Source organism: Apium graveolens, chromosome 3, assembly GCF_009905375.1.
Source record: "Apium graveolens cultivar Ventura chromosome 3, ASM990537v1, whole genome shotgun sequence".
NCBI classification, from domain to species: domain Eukaryota; kingdom Viridiplantae; phylum Streptophyta; class Magnoliopsida; order Apiales; family Apiaceae; genus Apium; species Apium graveolens.
Genome location: NC_133649.1, coordinates 95911676 through 95934116, shown reverse-complemented (window position 1 = coordinate 95934116; position 22441 = coordinate 95911676). Strand labels below are relative to the sequence as shown.

At 37.1% G+C, this 22441-nt stretch overlaps 1 protein-coding gene across 3 annotated transcripts; it reads right to left on the bottom strand.

Moving 5' to 3' along the window:
* Window positions 1-680: 680 nt before the first annotated feature.
* On the bottom strand, window positions 681-7910 carry LOC141712631 (serine--tRNA ligase, chloroplastic/mitochondrial). Of its 3 annotated transcripts, none has more exons than XM_074515640.1 (13): window positions 7774-7844; window positions 7523-7557; window positions 7370-7428; window positions 7128-7276; window positions 5646-5746; window positions 5418-5566; window positions 5234-5326; window positions 4869-5048; window positions 3346-3512; window positions 2697-2831; window positions 2523-2616; window positions 1502-2410; window positions 681-1384 (listed from the first exon to the last, which is right to left on the bottom strand). In XM_074515640.1, the coding sequence occupies exons 5-12, from the start codon at window positions 5692-5694 to the stop codon at window positions 2144-2146; spliced, it is 1134 nt and encodes a 377-aa protein (XP_074371741.1). In that variant the 5' UTR covers window positions 5695-5746; window positions 7128-7276; window positions 7370-7428; window positions 7523-7557; window positions 7774-7844; the 3' UTR covers window positions 681-1384; window positions 1502-2143. The 3 variants fall into 3 exon arrangements, with proteins under 3 accessions (XP_074371741.1, XP_074371740.1, XP_074371739.1); XM_074515639.1 differs by having other exon boundaries at window positions 5646-5739; window positions 7774-7843; XM_074515638.1 differs by having other exon boundaries at window positions 5646-5739; window positions 7370-7557; window positions 7774-7910.
* Between the last annotated feature and the right edge of the window lie 14531 nt (window positions 7911-22441).

The following is a 22441-nucleotide window of genomic DNA, read 5'->3' as shown; positions in this document are numbered from 1 at the left end:
AGGCAAGAGTGGTAATACAAAACGAAAATTACCACCACCAGCATTTCTATTTCTCATAAGCAATTTATAAACCCTGCAATCTGCAATCTGAGATAATATATATACTGGCCCAAATTAAAAATTCTTAAAATATATATTAATATCTTTTTAATTTATATATCTACAATTATATATATTTATATTAATATATAAATTATTTTATTAATCTATTATAATTATCAGTTTCGGCTTCATTTCATTGAAATTTTTTTTGTTCCATGCTCTTTCGTCGAGTGCGCGATCATGACAGGACTCGAGGAAGAAGCCCGGCTGTTTTTTCAGTTCGGTTTAACTCTAAAACCGGAACCGAGCTTCTAGTAACTGTTCGATTTTTCAGTTTCAATTCGGTTCGATTTTATTCGGCTCAATTTTAATCGGTTTCGGTTCGGTTTCAGTTTCATTCAATTTTTCTGCTCAGCCCTAATAACAACCGCTCGAGGTACCAGCGGAAAGCTCATATTATTTTACTATATTGTCATCTTCAGTAAGATATTATAAAATCAATACAATCTGAGATATAACGAGACCTCTGATTTCCAACTATCATTATTCATTTGTAATTTCAGAGTTTTAATTTATTCCTTTGAAAACCTTTTTGTCCAATTCTTATTTTTTCAAGAATAACCTCGAACAAATATATATAATCCTAAGTAATCCAAAAACTCACTAAAACATTATTCATAATTTACATAACCACACGTACACAACATCAAGGCATCAAAAAAAAATAAAGAATTCAGCAGCTTCTTTTCTCATCTACCACATAGAACCTTCTAGATTTTCGGTACGCTCCTCTACCAGAAGATCCAATTCGCGTCAACTCCATTCCTTCTCCTATAGGCAATGTCACCACAGATGCAAGTACTGATCTATTCCCCTTAACAACTTCACCAAAAGTTCTCTTACAAAGTTTACTATTCACTACCACAACTGACCCTTTTAAATTCATTTCTATACATTTAAACACTCTCGTATGATCTTCAAACTTTCCGTCTATTACAGCAAAATCAATTTTCTTGTATTGTTTAATCACTTCACATGGATCTCCGATCACAAATCTCATCACTTTCTTTATATCAACAATTATGTTGTCATAGTTTTTAAGTTGATTTTCTATGATTTTTTCGGTGTTTTCGCGGCGAGGCACAATGCAAATCACCCTGCCTCCTGTTTGATTTGCAGCCACCGCGAGCGCGATTGTGAGGGAGGAAATGCCTGTTGTAGTGATTTCTACTATTAGTTTGGCCTTGTTTCCGGCTGCTAAGGCTGATATCAATTCCATGCATTCGGGTTCAATGAGTGGTTGTGTGTTTTCAAGACTGCGCTTCTGATTCTTCTCCTTACACTGCAAATACATAAACAAAAATCAATTAGGAAATAAAATCTACGCCGAGAGAGAATAAGGTATAGATAATTTTGAAATTCTGGTTCCGCAACTGTATACGTGTAAAGTAAGACTTACGAGGTGAAGAGTGTTCAGGTAAGCGTTGGTAGCATCTTGAGCAGACCACTCCATGGGACAAGGAATTGATACGAAGGGATGTTATTATGTAATTTGTTGTAAGCAAGTTGATTTATACAAAGAGAGACTGCAAAAATAAGGATGTTATGAGGTTTAGATTTGTAGGTGGGCAAAGGGAGATGGAGAATATATATGTATATAGGAAATTGTGTATAGTTAAGAGGATGACGCATGATCAATTGATACGTGGCGTTATATTTGCATGTTGGTGAGGATTCGTGGCAGTCTAAAAAGAGTTGCATGTGAGACGGTGTTAATTTTATTTATTATTTTACACAAGACGGGGGAGATGTTCGTTTTTATGTTAACTTTTTTGGGATGCGGTCCTCCAGGAAAGGGACAGCTCCTGCTCCTGCTCCTGCAATGTCTTGATTTTTGTTTTCACCAAAAAATCAACTTTTAATCATATGCAACTGAATGCAGAGCCAAAGACATTAATCAAAATTCAATCAACACTACAAGCTGCATCAGAAGGTTCAACTTTTAATTATAGCGTGCGGCCATGCACACATGTTTAGACCGGAAAAGTGAAATTATAGTTTTGCCGGTTTCTAGTAGTAATTATAAACAAATTAGTCCATCTTATTTGGATTTGGGTGTAATGACTTCAAGCCCACCCATAAAAGGCCTTAATGGGTCAGGAATAATAACAGATCCATCTTCCTGCTGGTAGTTCTCCAGCAAACACACTATCATTCTTGGAACTGCACATGCTGTGGCATTTAGGGTGTGCACAAACTGCGTTGGAGCATTTTTCCCTTTCCCCTTACTAGGACTTGTCGGTTCCGGACGGTACCGGATCCCAAGGCGTCGGCTTTGATAGTCCGTGCAATTGGATGCACTTGATATCTGTTAGAAATGCGTAGAAAAACAAAAGTAAAATAGCCAAAATTGCTTTGACGCCACAGTGAATAGGCTTCAAATATCAGTCCTTATTGTTCTTATTCCACAATCTACATACCTCTCCATATCGTCCAAGGCCTGGCATCCATGCTTCTATATCAAATTTGCGGTAAGCAGGTGCACCTAAATCCCATGAAGCCATGTCCAAAGTTCTGTCAAGAGATTTAACATTGTTTTAAGTTGAGATAAGCATGAGAATATGAAAAAGCAAACATGGTGAAAAATAACCCACTTGAAATGAAGCCCCAGTGATGAGTAGAGGTCCTCCTCAATTCCAATTAGCTCTTCATGGTAAGAATTGCTTTCCTCTGGTCGACACAGTATGAACATCTCCAACTTGCTAAACTGGTGGACACGATATAGACCCCTGTACCCCATAAGTACCGCCAGTTATTCTCAAGATTTTAACTAGTTCTTACTCCATTTCAAAGGTAAAAGTAACATTTTGTGTGCGAAACTATGAAATACAAGATGGAGGATGCAGCATATGTTACTGTCAAATAATCTTTTCAAAGAACTAATACTTTTTTCTTGAAATTTAATTCAAACAGATCACACAAAATGCAGAAAAGTTGGAGCTCTGTTTGGAGTAATTAAGTGCCAATAAGCTATTTTGTGGTGCTATAGCAGCTGTGACATTACACTCGTTTGCAGTTGTCAATTCTGAACAGATAATAGTTACTAATAAATGTGCACAAAATCATCTTGCAATCAGTCACCAACAATAAAACTCTGCAAACTGAGCCTTCAAGCTTACTATTTAGAAGAATCTAAATAAAACTGCATAACATTACTTCGTTTTCTCATGGTGTCAAACTTCATTATTCATTAATGACTTTTAAGCAAAATTTAGATACCATATACTTTTACAATCAAGTTACCTTGTTGCGGCGCCAGCTGCACCAGCTTCTGTACGAAAACAATGGGAAAAGGCAACATACTTCAAAGGTAAAGACGAGTCATTAAGAATGGATTCCATATGCATTCCCCCAACCGGGATCTCTGCAGTGCCGATAAGGCATTGATCGGTACCCTCAATAGAGTAAACCTGCACAATTAATAACAATTAGTGAAGTAGTGAAAGTCTTGTACTAGTGTCTACTTATACATCTTACATGAACCCCAATTAACATCATGGAAAACCATAACCCGAAAAGAATAGCAACTATCACCCAAATATTGAGGCAAAATTTAGGTATCATGTGTTTTACATCTCATTTTCCATGACAGCGAAACCACATAATAAAAAACAGAAGTTCAAGGATGTCTCACAAGCTTCATACCGGGACTCTTCAATTTGGTGCCAGTCATGCCGTGGGATACAACATGACATGGATGTTGATGTCAGATTCGAGTACAAAACATTATTATGCAATCTTATAGTTTACCCTCAACAAGTCCAATTTGAATAGAATTAAGGCCCCTCTAAGTTTAATTTGTTAGAAGTGATACCTGTAGATGACTTCTCTTCTAATTAACCTCTTAATTCGTGTTATGCACATCAAAAAAAGAAAAGTGCAACAACAATTATTTGTATGTAATATACACTAATTAAACAAATACATGATACTTGTGTGCCGAGTGGCCCAGGTCCCCACATACGTGTCCAATTTTATACATGTTCAAGGGTTGTCATTTTGAAATTGATAAAATGACACTTGAATCAGTCCCCCGTGCCCAACTCTCACAGCCAATGATCCACACTTGTTTACAACCCTCCAGCCGAGTTTGTGTAACATAGAACTTAGAATAGTAGGTATAAGGGGATCATGGAAGACTAAACATAGGCTCAAAATAAAGAACCCACAATAAGTCAATGCACAATCAAGTCCCAAACAAAAAAATTGAGCTAAATTGCCTCCAAGACAATGAAAAACAAAAAGAAAAACTATTCTTATCATATTAATTATGACAACAGGAATAAGGGTATTTATATAGTACAGTGGATTGTAAAAGAATTCTCTTTCTGATCATGACTATCACATTCTTAGAACATTGATCCAAGAAGTCTAATATGCAAGTCAACCACTAACCAGTAACTACAATAATTAAACTCCGATAAGAAACAAGCATAACAATTTATGTTCTTACAAGCCATTTTTACTGCCCCATGTCATTCTCAACAGCTTACACCATTTGGAAAACAAGTGCATAGCTTTTTAATAGTTAGGAAACCCAAAACTATTAAGGTGAAGCCTAACTCTATATCAAAGAAACTATTCATATACTAAACTTTGTACTTTAACAAATTTTATTCAATTAATAGATTATGTAAAAACATTCTTGCTAATTAAAATCGTCATGACGCCCAAACCAACAATATTTATGGTGATCCGGGTTAGGAAACTCGTGAGGGCTAACAAGTTTAGAACGTGCATTAATCAAGAGAACTACATCTATTTACCTGGGTATTTGTTCCACGAGGTTGAAAACCACATTTTTCAACAACTGATGATCTCGCGATTTCAGGGGTTGTAAGTGGCGTGAACCCCTTTTTCATGACCTCAGATAGTGTCCAGTTTATGAGTGCCATCTCTAGCAAAACTGCTTCATTCTTTAGGTAAAAGAATTTTGACCCACTAACCTGACCAGTCAAACACAGTACAAAACAGTATATGAGTTTACAATAGGCGTCATAAACATACTGATTAGAGCTTTCACTGACCTGATAAAGTACATTAAATCAAAAAAGAAAGGAAAAGGAGAAAAGAGGGAAACTGAAGATAAATATACTAGAGATGCTTGATACTTTCAAATTCAAAAAATTACCTCAGCAGCAGAATCAAAATCAAACAGATCTAGATCTTTCCCAAGTTGTACATGATCCTTTATTGGAAAGCTAAACTCACGAACATTACCGACCTACAAACGAACAAAGAGAATTTAAAATAAAGAAACACAGTTTATTGACAATTTTGAAAGGAGTACAATAAATATAGAGAGAGGCACGGACCATTTTTCTCAATGTTGAACAATCTTCACCTCCTATTGGAACATCCGGATGTGTCAAATTTGGTATACATTGTGCCGCCAACTGGAGCTCATCAGTCAGCTTAAGTAGGTCTTCATCCATTGTAATTAGACCTTCCTTTATAATTTTTCCTGAATTTTTTAAATTATGAAACTTCTGGTGAGATACTAAAAACAGAAAGCTACAAGCACAAGGCATACAAGTTTAAACCTTCTTCTATTAGTTTTTGACGCTCGGAAATTTCAAGCTTTCCTTTCATTTTGTTTGCAACTGCATTCCTCTCGGCACGTAGCCGTTCGACTTCCTGCTATCTGCGAGTAACAATTAGCAACAGACAAAAAAATAAAAGAAAGAAAAACACTAGTTCCTCTCAACCTGTGTGGAATTACTTGTATTGGAATATTACCAAAAATTCACTGTTAGAATCCATAACTAATGTATAGAATACCTACCACAAAAGCACTTATTCAGTTTAATGACATCATCATTAAAAAAGATAACGATCAGGTCTTTTGTTAAGAATGAAAGGGTTTCAAGCAAAACAAAAACACAAACTTTGCAGTAGCAGTATTATTTCTAAAGTAAAGCTAGCGCTTCTCACAATAATGATTATCATCTATCCAGAGAGTTCATCAGACTTTCCCTTATTTTTTCTCCTTGTATGTATACCGGTGGTTTTTATCTCCAATGGCCCCTACTGAATTTAATATCTGATACCACTTCCACCTCCTCCTTCCCCTTCCACACAAACAGATGTATAATATAAACCAAACATGCTTCAAAAACTCCGATTTTCATAGCAAAGCCCGAATGCCCTCAACCTTCGCGAAATATAACTATTGAACTTATGAAGGTCTCTGGTGCTATTACATCGGGTTGAAGATGCTGATCTGTCACCTTGCATCCACTACAATAAACACATACACTTCTCTAAGGCCTCTATAATTCTCATCACGACATTAAAAAGTCCGCTTCGGCACACCTAAATCCCCGCTTGGTGAACATTGATATTAATCTGTGAGGTACTGAATATCAATTTATCAGTACTATTCAATACAGAAAAAGATATACTAAAATGCCTCCCCAAAAAATAAGTCGATACAAGAAACGAAGCCCTCTTATTTTGAATATTGCTCTTTTGGAATTTGAGTAACTGTTAAATGCAACTCCCGCACAGATGCACCAAATTTACAGAAAATTAAGCCCTTTCTGGAGGGAAATTTTTTCAAACATAAGTTAGCATGCCCCTCTGTTTGTGGCTTCCTATGGAAACCCGACAATTCTGCAGTACTATCTTATTTTTACTTACGGAGCTCGTGGCACATCAAGTGAGTAGGTCAGCTTTAGTGCAAAGTTTAACCAATCTACTACTAAGCAGGCCCATGCAAAAAGTTTGACTTATATGGTCAAGCACTAAGTACTACAAATTGCTTATCATTTCAGTTTGGATAAAAAAATTATACCAACAACTCCCTTACGGACTACATATTAGTATAATACATAACATTAGGTCCGGGAAATTTCAAATGAAGTACATCCCACAAATAATGATGACCAAAATTTACACAGTAAACTTACGTTATTTGGCAATAAATAGTTAGAAATCAATCACGACCTTTGGCATAATAAAGCACAACACTTGGTTTCAACAAATTAAAAAAGAAGTTACCAATGTAGCAGAAGTACCCTAACCTTTTGAAGATTCAACATTCTCTCATACAGCTCAAGGACCAGATCCAAGTTCGCAACCGAGTTCCGATGCCTGATATTTTGAGCTACGTCAGCCTTATTATCTCGAATCCATTTCAAATCAATCGCCGCCTTCCATTGAGGCCTTGCAACTACATTTAACAAAGAAAAACTCAATACAAAAATTTCAAACTTTTCGAAATTGAACCAATAAACATATTCATTTCTCTATAAATTACAAAAACCTCTGCTTTCCCGGGCAGCTACATTAACATCGGCTTGGATAGCCGGGGATGCGAGAGCCCTAGTAAGCAACAAAAAAGGAGGCTTTTGGGTGAGTGACTTAGACACCATAGGTCTGAAAAATGCTGCCAATGTCAAGGTCTTAAGTGTCGTACCACACAAGCAATTAGCCATTTGCACTCGTCGAAAACTGCATTCAAATTATAATATATTTCACATTTGCAGATTACTAACTACCAAAGCAACTAACAAAATAGATAAAACTCAAAAAGAAAAAGAAAATGTTCATTTAGACATTTATCAAACAGATAGTGTGCATCCGCAAAAATAACACCAGTTTACAAGAACATGAAGAAAAATGGAGCAGGTATGAAACTGTAAGAAACGAAGCCAGGAGTATACATACATGGGTGCGTGTATATATATGTCTTGGAATTTCAAGTGAAAAATGTGCGTTGACAGTGGTCTGCTTCTGAGGCGTGACTTGAATAGATATTGAATTAGGATGATAAGAACGAAAATCAATAAACAATTGGGCTGGTCTTTGTTGGGCTGGGGTGCAATATGCTGCACAGTTGCTTATGTTGGACCCAATCCAAAGGTATTTCCCTTTTTTCTTTCTTCTTTTTTTTTGACAAATACGACTTATATAACATTATAAATGAGTATATGTTCTAACTTTTTGTCTTCTTTTTTATTTTCATGGTTACATAAAGGAAAAATAAATTGAACCCTCACTCAACTATTGTTATTTTATTGGTTGAGTATCTAAACTAAAGATTCCATATTTTCTGTCATTTAATTTTAAAAATTTCCCGATTAAATCCATCCATTCAAAAGATGTTGACGGCCGTTAGAATCTTACTCGGAAAAATTCGGTCATCGGAAAATTATAACTAGAAAAAATCCGGGAAAGTCTAAAACAACTCAAAAAAATCATATTTAAAAATCATTAGGTGCACAAAATTAACAATTCTACACATCTGTATCAACGAAATCCAAGCAATAGCTCAATTTAAGGTTTTTCCGGTCAAAACTCAAAAAATCTGGTGAACGATATAGTTTGGCCACCAGAAATTTATAATTACACCAATCGTAAAATCTGTGGTTAGAAATAGGAAGAGCTTGATTTGTGTTTCAGATTGGTTATTAGAACATGTGATTTTGAACTCACTAATACTTTTTGTGACGCCCTCAATCTCGGGGTTAGAAAATGAGGTCTCGCAAACACAATAAACTAATATAATAACAACATAATAATAATAAACCACGAAACTAACATGATCTAAATAGATAAAGTATGAGATAAAAGCCACAGAGCTCGAATACTTAAGCAGGATCTATGATGGTCCTCATAAACCAATGAAGGTAGCTGTTTCAGTTGCAGGAGAATCAGAGAAGATGATAGACAAAGATAGGAAGGACTACACTCCTGAAGATATCTCGTCAATCATGAAGGATGCTAAGGTTAGACATATCCTGCACAATAGTCTTGATAGTGTTATGTACAATAGAGTCATTGGATATAAAATAACAAAAAAGATATGGGATGCTTTAGAAGTAAAGTGCCAAGATACAACTCTATCAAGAAGAACATGAGGACAGTGCTTACTCAAGAATATGAGCACTTTGACTCAAGGGACAATGAATCCCTAACTGAGATCTATGATAGATTTCAGAAGTTCCTGAATGACTTATCCCTTGTCAATAAAGAATATGATTTGGAAGACTCAAACTTGAAGTTCCTACTTGCTCCTCCTGAAAAGTGGGACTTTAAAGTCGCATCGATTAGGGATAACTATCAACTCGACATCACACCTCTAGATGAGATCTATGGAGTTCTGAAAACTCATGAACTAGAGATGGAGCAAAGGAGCAAGAGGAAATGATCACAATCTAGACCAGTTGCACTTAAAGTTGAAGAGAAGCCGAGGGATAAAGCTAGGAGGAAAAGCTACTCCAAAGGGAAAGCCAGGATTGCTAAGTCAGATACTGAATCATCAAATTCCGATGATGACTCAAATCCTGATACTGATAGTGATCATAACAGAAATAAATATATGGATCAAATAGCTGCCCTACTAGTTAAAAGTTTCAAGAAGATGGTCTACATAAACTTCAAGAAAGGGAGAAGATTTTCCAGAAAAGGTTCCAATTCCTCAAACTCTGATAAGAGGAACAACAGAAGAGATACTGATTGAAAGGAAGCTAAATCTGGAAAACCTGACAAGTCAAATGAGAGATGTTATAACTGTGATGGACTTGGACACTTTGCAGCTGACTGCAGAAAACCCAGAGCTGAGAAGAAACAAGCTTTGATCTCAAAGAAGAGAAACTGGGATGATTCATCAGACTCAGATGATGGGACCAATTATGCTCTCATGGCAAATGCTAATGCTGAGACCAACACTCCTGAATTAAAGGTACCTTAGTCTACTCTTACATTTGATACTGATGATATCTGTGAATTTAAATTATTTCTTAAGACTCTACATGTTAGTTTTAGGGATCAAACCTTAGAAAATAATAGGATCAAGAGTGAAAACTCTGTGCTTAAGAAAATGAATGATTACCCAGAAACTGAGTTGCTTTCCATGCTAAGATTTCAAAAAGAAAGAGATAATATTGTTTATGTTAAAAAATTGTTTGAAAAACATGCTGATCTATAAACGGAGTTAGCTAAAGAGAGAGAAGTCATTAAACTTTGGACTAACTCAGGAAAGACAACTCAGGAGATCTTAGAAAAGGATTGTTGGGGATCAGGATTAGGATATTCAGTTAGATATAATTCTGATAAGAAAAGTGGAGAAGAAACTGAGAAAACCGAACCAATAAAGAATGATAGTAAGGTCAAATTGAACAAGGTTCAAGTAAAGACCATTAAGTTTAATCCAAGTGCTAATAATGTTAAATCTATTCATGAGAAAGGTACTACCTCAGCACCTAGATCAAACTTAATTGCTGAAAAGAGTGAACAAGTTCACACCAACTCTGTAAATATTAGTTCAATGACTCAGAAACAGCTTAAGCAAAAGCTGAAGGATTTACACATGAAAGACAAGAAGAAAAGGTCTAGGAAAAATAGGAATGACAATATATGTGTTAATAAGAATGGAAACTATATAACCCCACCTAATGCACCTAGAAAGATCTGTTCAAACTGTGGTAGCACTAATCATCTTGCTAATTCTTGCAGAAAAAATAAAGAGCTAAAATTTGTTCCTTCTAAATCAGAGTTTAGGAATAGAAAAGCTAGATATAAACCACAGAATCCTTGTTTTCATTGTGTAAGTGTTTGGCATTCTATTTATATATGTAAAGAGTATCACAGTTTGTATTATGATTTTTATAAACAGAAACCCTCTTTAGTTAAAGCAAAATCTGTTTAAGCATGTATAAATACTGATAGTAAGAATGTTAACATAAACTCTGATTTGAAGTCTTCTGCTGCATATGTTAACAAACTTAAAAGGCCAAAGGATTCAAGCAATCTGGGTCCTTAAAAACACTAACTGATTCAAATTACTAATTGTAGGGTGACAGGAGGAATGCTCTAGTCTTGGATAGTGGATGCTCTAGACATATGACTGGTTATAAATCCTTGCTATCAAGATTTTAAGGAGAAGGCTGGTCCAAGCATTTCTTATGAAGATGGAAACTTAGAGAAAATCTTGGGATATGGCAAAATTAAAGTTAGAAATGTCATCATTGAAAATGTAGCTCTAGTTGTAGGACTCAAGCATAATCTGATCAGTGTGAGTCAAATCTGTGACATAGATCACCATGTCAATTTTAATAAGGAGCATTGTGAGATTGTCAGTAAGTCTAATGGCAAGATCACATTGACTGGTGTGAGATATGGTAGTTTGTATGAAGCCAGGGTCTCCACAAAAACTGATAACTCAGAAGTTTGTCTACTAAGTAGAGCATCTGTGGAAGACAGCTGGAACTGGCATAAAAGACCTTCTCACCTCAACTTCAACAATATCAATGATCTTGTGAGGAAAGATCTTGTAAGAGGATTGCCCAATGCAGTATTTACTCCTGATGGCTTAAGTGATTTGTTATGGATTGAAAACTAGGGTATATTAATTGTTGTATTTATTACTAGGGTCCGTGAGCTTCGAGGATCGATTTGACTGCTCTTGTGTCTCGTGACTCGAACCTTGCTGATTGCCTAGTTAAAATCAAAAAATGTAGTTCTGATTTGTGGGGTGAGGCCCCTTATATAAATATTGGGAATCCTTGAATTGAACCAGAGTTAGGAGACTTGGTGGGCAAGTCTCTGAATTAGAATGGACTTTGGAGTCCTAGGAAGTAGGAAACTGATTCCTTATCCAATTAGGTCCCTTGGAAGCTAATCTACAAGGACTTATATCCTCATTAGAACTTATCTTAATAGCTGATTTTTCCCATATTTATCAACTACGAAAATAATAAATATTCAGGGCTATTTGGGCCTTCTTTGTTCCATCAAGCCTGATCTGGTCCATCAGGCCTGATCAATGTGTTGACCTTCTTGGTCTGAATGTCATACATCTTCTTAATGGTCCTTGTAGCCCAAACCATGTATAATTATTACAATAAAGTCAAGGTTTATTTTATCCCTATCATTTGCCCCCCAACTTCTGGGAAATCGTATTAGATTTCGCTAAAGTTAAGTTCATTTGATCCTTTATAAGGTATCATTTTTTCGTAAAATGTGGAGCGACCTACACATTCACAACGATTTTTGCCCTTAGAATTCATTCATTCAGGCTTCCCTAATTTTCTGGGATTTTTTGTGTACCTTTTGGTATTTTTAATAATTTTTCCTTAATTTACATGAATTTTCCCTTAATTTATGGGATTTTTTCCTAAATTTTTAGGAATTTCCAGTAATTTTTTCATAATTTCTGGATATTATTCCTTGATTTTCAGGAATTCTCAGTAATTTTTCATAATTTATGGGAAATTTTTAAGGAATTTACAAGATTTATTCCTAATTTCAAGAAAATATTCATAATTTCTGGAATTTTCCAAGGAATTTACAGGATTTATTCCCTTAATTTCCAGAAAATATTCATAATTTCTGGAATTTTCCAAGGAATTTCCATTTTTCTAGAAAATATTCTTAATTTTCCAGAAAATATTTATGATTTTCCCTTTTTTCTTTTTTCTTTTCTTTTCTTTTCTCTTTTTTTTAAGACAATTTTGACCAGGAATCCTTTCGGCCAGGATCCTGGTCGAATAAGCCTCCCGTTAGTCCTGGTCGACAGTCATTTCGGTCAGGATGGTTCGACCAGGATTCCTGACCTATTTCGGTCAGGATTTCACCCAAGATCTTCTCAGTTCTGACCGAATTAAGCCCTCTTTTCTTCCTGGTCGTGGGGAATTTCAATCAGGAGTTTTCGACTGGAATTCCTGACCTATTTCAGTTAGGATTTTTTTTGCCTCTGACTTTTCTGATAGAATTAAGGTCCCTGTGGCTCTGGTCGTGTTTTTTTCGACCACATGGATTCGACCAGAAATTCAATGAAAATCCTGATCGAATGGGGTCAGGATTTTTTTGATGATAATTATTTTCTACGGATTTTGGGCCTTCCTATTGGGCTTGTCATCCTTTAGTCCTGCTTATTTTGTTTGGGAAATTCTAGACCTAGGCCCGGATACTGGGCTTGCAATATTCTTTAGGCCCAAAAATATTTGGGCTTTCTATGTTGGGTCACCTTTTATGGGGTTTAAAGCCCATGTTCCAGATAATTCTAGAAATATCTCAACACTTCTGAATTTATTTATATAATTCAATATATATATATATATATATATTTCCTCTAGAATTCTCTGGATATTTCTAGAATGTTCCAAGTTTGGGCCCAATTGGGCTTCTGACCGACTAAACTTCCCTTTCTACCAACCCAATGACCGGCTGGGAGTAGTATATATATGTAGGAGGGGAGTGTGATTTCTTCACACTTCTCATTCACTCCATTTCCCATTTCTCATTTTATCTCTCAAAGCTCTCCTCTCTCTTAGTCTTTAAGAATTTTTCGGCCTTCTTATCCTCCTTCCAAGGTTTTCAAGCTCTTCTCCTCCATCAATGGCAGACAAAAGTTCTGAGAGAGTGGCTAAGATCACTGCTGCTTCAAAACGAGGTAATGATATCGAAATCCGCTCTTCTTATATGTCCTTATTTAGACATGATAAATACTATGGGGGATGAATACCCGTCTAATGCCCATCTAGATTTGTTTGATTAATGTAATAAGTGGTACAAAATATATTTTGATGAGCTTAACACACTTTATAATGTCCGTCCCCCTCATTGGCCAGTTCCCGCTGAAGGTGGTGATCACACATGCCACTAGAAGCCCGACACTCTTTTTATTTATGCAGACGCCCTTACCGCTGGGCTTAGGTTTATTTTTCATGATTTCATTCCTGTCTTACTAGCAGACTTACAAATTAGCCCTTGTCAGCTTCCCCCTAATGCTTAGATAAACATTTTCTGTTTTATGGTCTTGTGTCTTAGGAGCGGTTTCCCTTTGTCAGTAGCGGTCTTTAGGAAAATCTTTCAGTGTTACAATACTTCTCAAAATACTTGTGGTTGGGTCTATATTAGAAAAAGGCCCAAATTCAAACACATCTTTAATAGTGCTTCCATCCCTGACAATAACCAACACTGGAGGAGCAGTTTTGTCGGGCTCAGGTGGGAGAATGGAGACTAGGGCACCCTCTTCAGATCTTCCTTCAGGAAGGTCAGTGATGGTAGCCTCAAATCCATTCACCTAACCCCCGAGGAGGCTATTATTTATAATGAGCTCACCCATGATGAAGGTGCCACCCCCAACTGGACTTTATTAGAGGAGTTTTCTCTGATCCATGTGGGGTTTCCCTAAGTTTCTGCACAGGGTATTTTTCTTCCCTTCTTGTTTTTACTTTCTTTCATGCATTATTCACACCACTTACTTTTGTTTCTATTTGGTTTTTGCAGCCGCTAAAGAAATTAATGAAGATAATGTGTCTGTCGTTGATAAGACAACAAGGATGAAAAAGGCCCGGCTCGCAGGGTTGGATACTCGGGGGAAGGCTTTGGAGCCTAGCTTCTTGAGGAAGCACAATGAGCCTATGGTGAAGGCTTTCTCAGGGGGAACTGAAGTCCCAACTACTCCTAATTCTGTTGTTGCTCCTGCTTCTATTGCCACTGGAGCTTTCCGACCTCTTTGGGGATTTCATCGAGGGGACACCATGGTCGAATCCACGAAGCATGCCTGGGACTGGTCCTACCACGGTGTGACCCCTTAGGACTTTAATAATATCGTGGTTGGTCCGGATTTGGAGAGGATAAAGCTCATGGGTACTCAGTCTCTGGCCTCGGTATGATCCTTTCTTAAACTCCTTTTTCTCATATACTTGTAGCATTCTCTTGCCTTACATTTTTTTTTATTATTTTGTTCCAGTCTAATGCTTATTTTGAAGGGGCTGTGAGGCAATCCGGGTCATGGAAGAAGGCTTCAGATAATGCTGACAACGCCCTCAGGAAGCAGCAGAGAAAGTACGCTTCTCTAGAGAGAAAGATGAGTTGGTCGTTCTGAGGGTCGAGAAGGATAGAGCGATCGATTCTTATCTGGACTCGGAGGAGTTTACTCATTCCATGAGAGTGAGGGACAACACGGTGTTCCCTGGTTTTTTTAGGACTGGCTGGGACACGACCCTTGGGACTGTGAACGAGGCTTGTCCCGATATTAACCCGGCGGACTATGTGTGCCCTGATGCCGAGGCTCTACTACAGAGGTTTCACACCCATGTAGTTGTCTCGGATCGTATCCCTCAGGACCCACTTCTTCCTCCTCCCAAGTCATCTTCTAGGCCTTCAACAGATGATCACAACTCTTCTTCCTCCGAGACCGGGACTGCTGAGACATCCAGCGAGAGCGGAGGGGATGATGACATGGATGCCGAGGGCACTTCCGCTTCTTAGAGTTTTACTAGCTCTGCGTGGCTTATTTATCTTTATTTTATCTTTGAGACTATCTTAGTTTATTGAACTTTGTATCTCTTATTTAAACTTGATTTATTTATCAGACTTTACGCTTTTATTGGAATTCATGCATTTAGTTCATTTTTCATGCCATAGGGATTTTAACCATATTTAGGAAACTTTATAAACCTTTAGGACTCATCCCTTACATAAGTCTTAATAAACCTCAAACTTGAAAGAGTAGTCTTATAAAACTAAAACATGAAATCCTAAGTAAGCAAAGCTTCAAGGTGCTTTTCAACCTACTTGTCATTTTGACAAGTGAGAATCGTGCTCAACCATTTTACACATAGTAAATTTTCAGGTTACTGTGCATGCCAGGTTCTTGGGACTTCAAAACCATCCATAGTCTCCAGCTTGTTGGATCCTCTTCCTTGAACACTTTTGACCTTGTATGGCCCTTCCCAATTTGGGGCAAGTTTTCCCTTCTTCCCAACGCCGAAAGCTTCCACCTTCCTCGGAAGCAAGTCTCCTTGCTTGAAAAACCTTTCTTTTACCCTTAAGTTGTAGTAAAAAGAAGCCTTTTTCTGATATTCCACTATCTTGGCATGTGCCTCATCTTGTACCTCGTCAATTAGATCCAGGGCTAGCCTTTGTCCTTCCTCATTTTCTTTAGTGTTGTATGCTTGGATCCTGGGAGACGAGTGTGATAGAACAACTGCTTCTGCCCCATATGCTAACATGAAGGGAGTTGCTCCAGTAGTGACTCTACAAGTAGTTCTATAAGCCCACAATATTGGGAGTATATCATCCACCCAGTTATTCCTTGATTTCTCGATCCTCTTCCTCAGTCCATCCAAGATTATATGATTCGCCACTTCCTCTTGGCCATTGGCTTGCGGGTGAGCTACGGAGGTAAACCATAACTCAATCTCATTCTCCTTGCAATACTTCTTGAATTCCTCATTGTTGAACTGTGTTCCATTATCGGTAATCAGGATATGGGGAATTCCATATCAGCACATGATATCTTCGCACAGGAATTGTGCAACTTGCTTAGTTGTGATCTTAGCCAGAGGTTTGGCTTCAATCCACTTAGTGAAATAATCTATGGCTATAATCAAGAACTTCCTTTGAGCTGTTGTGGCGCCCCAAAAACCGGGGTCAGGAGTCTCGGAAGCCATGCTATCTAAACTCACACAACTCACACTACAATATGTAAATACTCACGCTTCACGACCCCACACTTAACACACACACACTACAGGTTATTGTCTTGGAAACGAACCATCATTACTAGAGAAATTTTATTACAACCCAAATGTAATTAGTCTTACCGGGGGTGACCTTTAAGTAAGGTTAATCCGCCGGCCGAATATACACTTCTTATTTCTTATGTTACATAAACCATACTTATAAATAAGCCGAACTATAAACAACTGAAAACTAATTCAGCTTATTCTGACTACCTGAGGTACTGCACCAAACAATCTACGGAACAGCTGGCCATTTCCTACCCGTTTCCTGGTTGTGGTTCTCATGGCAGGCATCTTGATTCACTGTTGTGTTGTGTCAATTTAAGAAAATAAGTGTGAGCTAAGATGCTCAGCATAATAATGTACAGTATGAAAATGACTGTATAATAACATCATATATTATATATATGTTTTATTTAAAAGTAGATTTCTCGGTGTCCCACACCTTCTTATGAGAATAATTCTTTTAAGGGGTTTTTATAACCTGCGAATACCTTAATAGTAATCTCAGCACCTAGGCTTGGGTTACAGTATTGCCTATCAATTCCAATTGGAAGATTTTGGACATCTCACAGGAGCCACCGCATACGATGATCAGTCGTCCTACGGAAAGTAACCTTCTTTACTAGTAAAAGGACTAATACCGTCATCTCTCGGGTATCACCCTGGCCGCATTCGGGCTACGTGTCCCATTTTCGGGTATACACATACTTCACAAGTTCCTGAGTACACAAAGTACCTTCACATGCGATACCTTTGGTAGCCCATCTAGCACACGTAGTACCAGAGTCTACCCCTCCATTGTCCTTCAACAGAATTCTATCCATCCCGGGAACTTGAACCACATCGAAGTTCCCCAAGCGTTTTACTTGTTGATAGAGATTATTTATCTTTTTAGAATATAAGTGTATATATATGTACATACGTACTTCCGAGAATTTCGGAGGAAGTACTAGGGATGTGAGTTGACCGTTGTCAACAGATAATTAATAAGGGGAAAAGTTTCTTCTTGAAACTATATTCAATATAATAATAAGTCGGGATAATATTCACCGACGATCTGAAATTATTCGAATGATACTACTAAATCAGAAGGTATATCAGGATCTATGATCTTTAAATCAATAACAATCCTTAAATAAATAATCATTAATTAAATAGTAGTCTATAAATAATTAAATGATAATTGATATTCATAATACCTCGAATGAGTTATTCTTTTAAAAGATTTATTTAAATAGTGTTCCTCAACTAGTTTGTGTTTACATAATTAATAATCTATAATGATTAATCGGGTTTGAAATAAATAAACGTTGAAGTATACTACTCCTATAATAAAGGAATACGTATAGAATATTTAATATCTGAATCAATAAAATATAGTTGAGGGAATATGCTCATTGGGAAATCGTTTTAAAAGTTCGAGGTGTTTTAATGTTTCGTAAGTGGACGATGAGTCCTTTTAAAACGTACTATTATGGACTTATATCCGTCCTATAATATCTCCGGAATGATTCCCGGGTTTTATCTTAAATCCCGACCGACCCTCGGTCTTCTATCATACATTACGCTTAAAGCGAAATAACATTTCACGATATATACTTATCGTACAACATCGCTATATCATGCGAAAATTCAAAACTACGTATCATGGCAAACATGGTATTTATGCGATGATAGTAAAACAATCTTTTCACAACACAACAGTAAAATGGAGTTAGGTTTGTAAACTTGCTTGGGTATCTCGAGGTGGAGGATGCTCTAGGTTCCGCTCGGAAATCTATAACCATAAACACTTTTCATTTCGTTAGGTTCCGTCCTAATTCACGGTAATTCGCACTCATGCGCTACTCATTATACACCCTCTCAACTCATACTACCCTTAACATTTCTTTTAAGTCATAAACACTTTATGGTCACTTCATTTTCCTAAGTATCTTGAGTTCATTCTCATTATCGTTGTCGGCTCCGCTTAAGGATTCTTACGGTTTCTACTCGCGCGGTCTCGGCTCCGACATTTTTATAAAATTGAGAAATTATTATTTTCACTTGAAAGTTTTATGACAGTTAGGAAACTCCACATTCTACTCTCTGTAAAAATTTCATGATTTATGAATACTTTTAAGTCTATCCTTTATATTTTCAAAGTTCGTGATTTGTAGCAGTTTTTGTCGCGTAAAACACTTTTACTAAAACGGTCATAACTTTTGATCCGTAAATCGGAATTAAGCGATTCAAGTGCCTAAAAGATCCTTATAACATTTTCTATCTTAAACAAAGGTTATTTATCAAGAATATATAGTTTAAAACTTCGAGACTTTCTGCAGAAACTTAAAATTACGGTTTGTTGTTTTTAACGAAGTTACGTTTACGAACGGGGTTTCGTTTACGCCTTAACTATCAACACAACCACCAACAATCATCATATCATCATCAAAACACAAACTCCTCTCAAGAACATCATGTTCTTGAGGCAACAACAACCAACCTTAAATCTACTTAACTTAATCATCAAGATTTCATAAACAACACTTAGTAAGCTAGGTTTACTAACACCCACTAAATGGATCTTAACATGAACCTTAAATAAAGTTAGGTCAAAGATTTTTACCTTTATTGAAAGCTTGAGATGTGTTCTTGAGGATGGTGGAGGCTTGGAAGTGCTTGGTATGATTTTTGGAACCTAAAACCACCATTAAAATCAAGAAACCAAAGAGAGGTTACTATTCACACTATTCACTAGTGAGTTTCTTGAATTTATTCCACCCATCAAACCTTGATAAAAAGAGATGAAAGATTTTTCTTACCTTAGTTTAGTTTCTAGGAGGCTTGGGAAATAATTGTGGGATTTTACAAGAACTAGAGCTTGGAGTTTTGAATTGCAAATTCTTCTTTTTTCTTCAAATAACCGAATGGAGCTAAATGGGGGTGGGGGGTATTTATAGCACTTGGTTGCTTCTCTTGGATTATTTCTAGGTTGCTTCTTGGAAGGTGACTTGATATTTGTAAGTTGATCTTTATTCTTCCTAGGATAGCTTAGGTTTATTCCTTGTCTCCAAATCCATGGACAAATCTTTGTAGCTTGCTAGCTTACAAGCTAAACTACAAGGTTAGCTCCTTAGCATACTATTTGCTAGCTAGGTTGGTCATCCTAGGGTTAGCTTACTATTTGATGAAGTAACCATGGTTACTTCCTTACCATGGTTTAGTTAGTGCGTTACGTTTAATTAATCGTTTATGCGTTCGCTCGGTTACTTAAACGTTCTCCGTAATACTTATTCGTAAATGGTTCGCAATGTAATTCTTTTTGTTTCTATTCCTTATATTTTTATTTATCCTAATTGAATATAAATCCGTAGGATTTTAATCTTGTAATTATATTGTGATTCCCGTAGTCCTTGATAAGTCGTAATTACGATCATTTTTCAAAGTTCGTTTTCTTCGAAAACTAATAGCGTTTATATACACTTATTTGGTACGTATAGTCGTAATATCTATTCCGAAACTCATTTTCTTATGCACTATATAGTGTGGGCTCAAAAGTTTTCCCGTCTATCAGGGTTACTATTCAAGTTTTCCCTCATTGTTGAACTGTGTTCCATTATCGGTAACCAGGATATGGGGAATTCCATATCAGCACATGATATTTTCCCATAGGAATTGTGCAACTTGCTTAGTTGTGATCTTAGCCAGAGGTTTGGCTTCAATCCACTTGGTGAAATAATCTATGGCTATAATCAAGAACTTCCTTTGAGCTGTGGCCATGGGAAAAGGCCCAAGTATATCCATTCCCCACATAGCAAAATGGATGGGAGAATTGATGGAAGTTAGCATCTCAGGTGGTTTTCGAACAACTGGTGCATGCTTCTGACAACGTTCACACTTCTTCACATAGTCCTTGGCATTGGCCATCATTTCTGGCTAATAAAAGCCTAAACGGGTTATCTTATGAGCCAGTGCTCTACCCCCCAGGTGTTGCCCATTGATACCTTCGTGTACTTCTTCAAGAGCCAAATGTGTCTCATCGGGTCTGAGACATTTTAAGTAAGGAACCACATAAGATCTTTTGTACAAAATCCCATCGATCAAGGAGTATCTCAACGCTCGAACAGTCAATTTTTGTGCTTCAGTCACATCATTTGGTAGCCAACCAGTTTGAATATGGACCTTAATAGGATCTATCCATGATGTCCCCAGCCCTATAGGGGCTACAAGCTTAATACCAATGCTCCGTGTTTTTAAAACACAGAAGTATAGGCTTCCTAAATTTTTCTTTATCTCTGATGAAGCGAACTTAGACAATGCATCCGCCTTAGCATTTTCCTCCCTTGGAATGTGCTCAATGTGGCATTCATCGAACTGAGTCATTACAGCCCTTACTAAGCGGACATACTTAGCCATTGTATCATCTATTACCTCAAACTCTCCCTTGACCTGGGATATGACCAGCTTCGAATCCCCACAGACTTTTAAGTTCCTGACCTTCAGTATTCCTGCTAAGCCGAGGCCAGCTATCAGAGCTTCATATTCTGCTTCATTATTTGTAGTTGGGAAGTCTAACTTCATAGCGTATTCAATTAAGAACTCATCTGGGCTTTGTAAAACTAGCCCTGCTCCACTTGAATTTGTTTTTGATGCTCCATCAAAATAGAGAACCCAATATTCCTTCTCCTTAATGTCCTTTTCTTTGTCTCCTTTATCATCTTCTGTGTCTGTGTCTTGAGGTATAGTATCTTCCTGCCCCCGACTTCTTGGTTGGGTATGGTACATTCCACCACGAAGTCAGCCAACTTCCGGGCTTTTATTTCCGTTCATGGCTTGTACTTGATGTCAAATTCTCCCAATTCTATTGCCCATTTAATCAGCCTCCTGCTAGCTTTGGGACTATGAATAATGTTTCTCAATGGCTGATTTGTTAGCACTTCAATTTTATGAGCCTGAAAGTAAGGACGCAACTTCCGTGAAGCCATCACCAAGGCTAAAGCAAACTTCTCAATATTTGAATAATTTAACTCAGCTCCATGCAGAATTTTACTAACATAGTATATGGGTTTCTGGACTTTAAGCTCCTCCTTAACCAATACAGCGCTCAAGGCATTTTCTGAAACGGCCAAGTATAAATACATGGTTTCATTCAGAGCTTGCTTGGCCAACAACGGGGCATGAACCATATATTTATTTAATCCTTCAAATGCCTCCTGGCTTTCCTCAGTCCATACAAAATCTTTAACCTTCTTTAGGGATTTAAAGAAGGGCAAACACTTATCTCCGGATTTGGAGATGAAACGTCCTAGAGCTGCAACTCTTCCAATGAGTTTCTGAACGTCCTTTATGGAATGTGGTGGTTCCATATCTAGGATAGCCTTTATTTTATCAGGATTGGCCTCGATTCCCCTCTTGGAGACCATCAGACCTAAAAACTTTTCAGATCCCACTCTGAAAGCACACTTTGCAGGATTTAGCATCATTTTATGATATCTCAACACCTCAAAAGCTTCCCTCAAATGGATTATGTGATTAGCACTTAACAAACTCTTGACTAACATGTCATCAACATAAACTTCCATAGTTTTTCCAATAAGGTCCTTGAAAATCTTATTTACCAACCTTTGATAGGTAGCTCCTGCATTCTTGAGACCAAATGCCATAACAAGATAACAAAATACACCAAAGTCAGTGAAGAATGATACCTTAGAGATGTCATCCTTATGCATCTTGATCTGGTTGTATCCACTAAATCCGTCCATGAAGCTCAGCATCACATGACCAGCAGTAGCACCTATCAATGTATCTATCCTCGAAAGTGGGAAACAATCCTTTGGGCATGCATCATATAGATTAGTGAAGTCCACGCACAT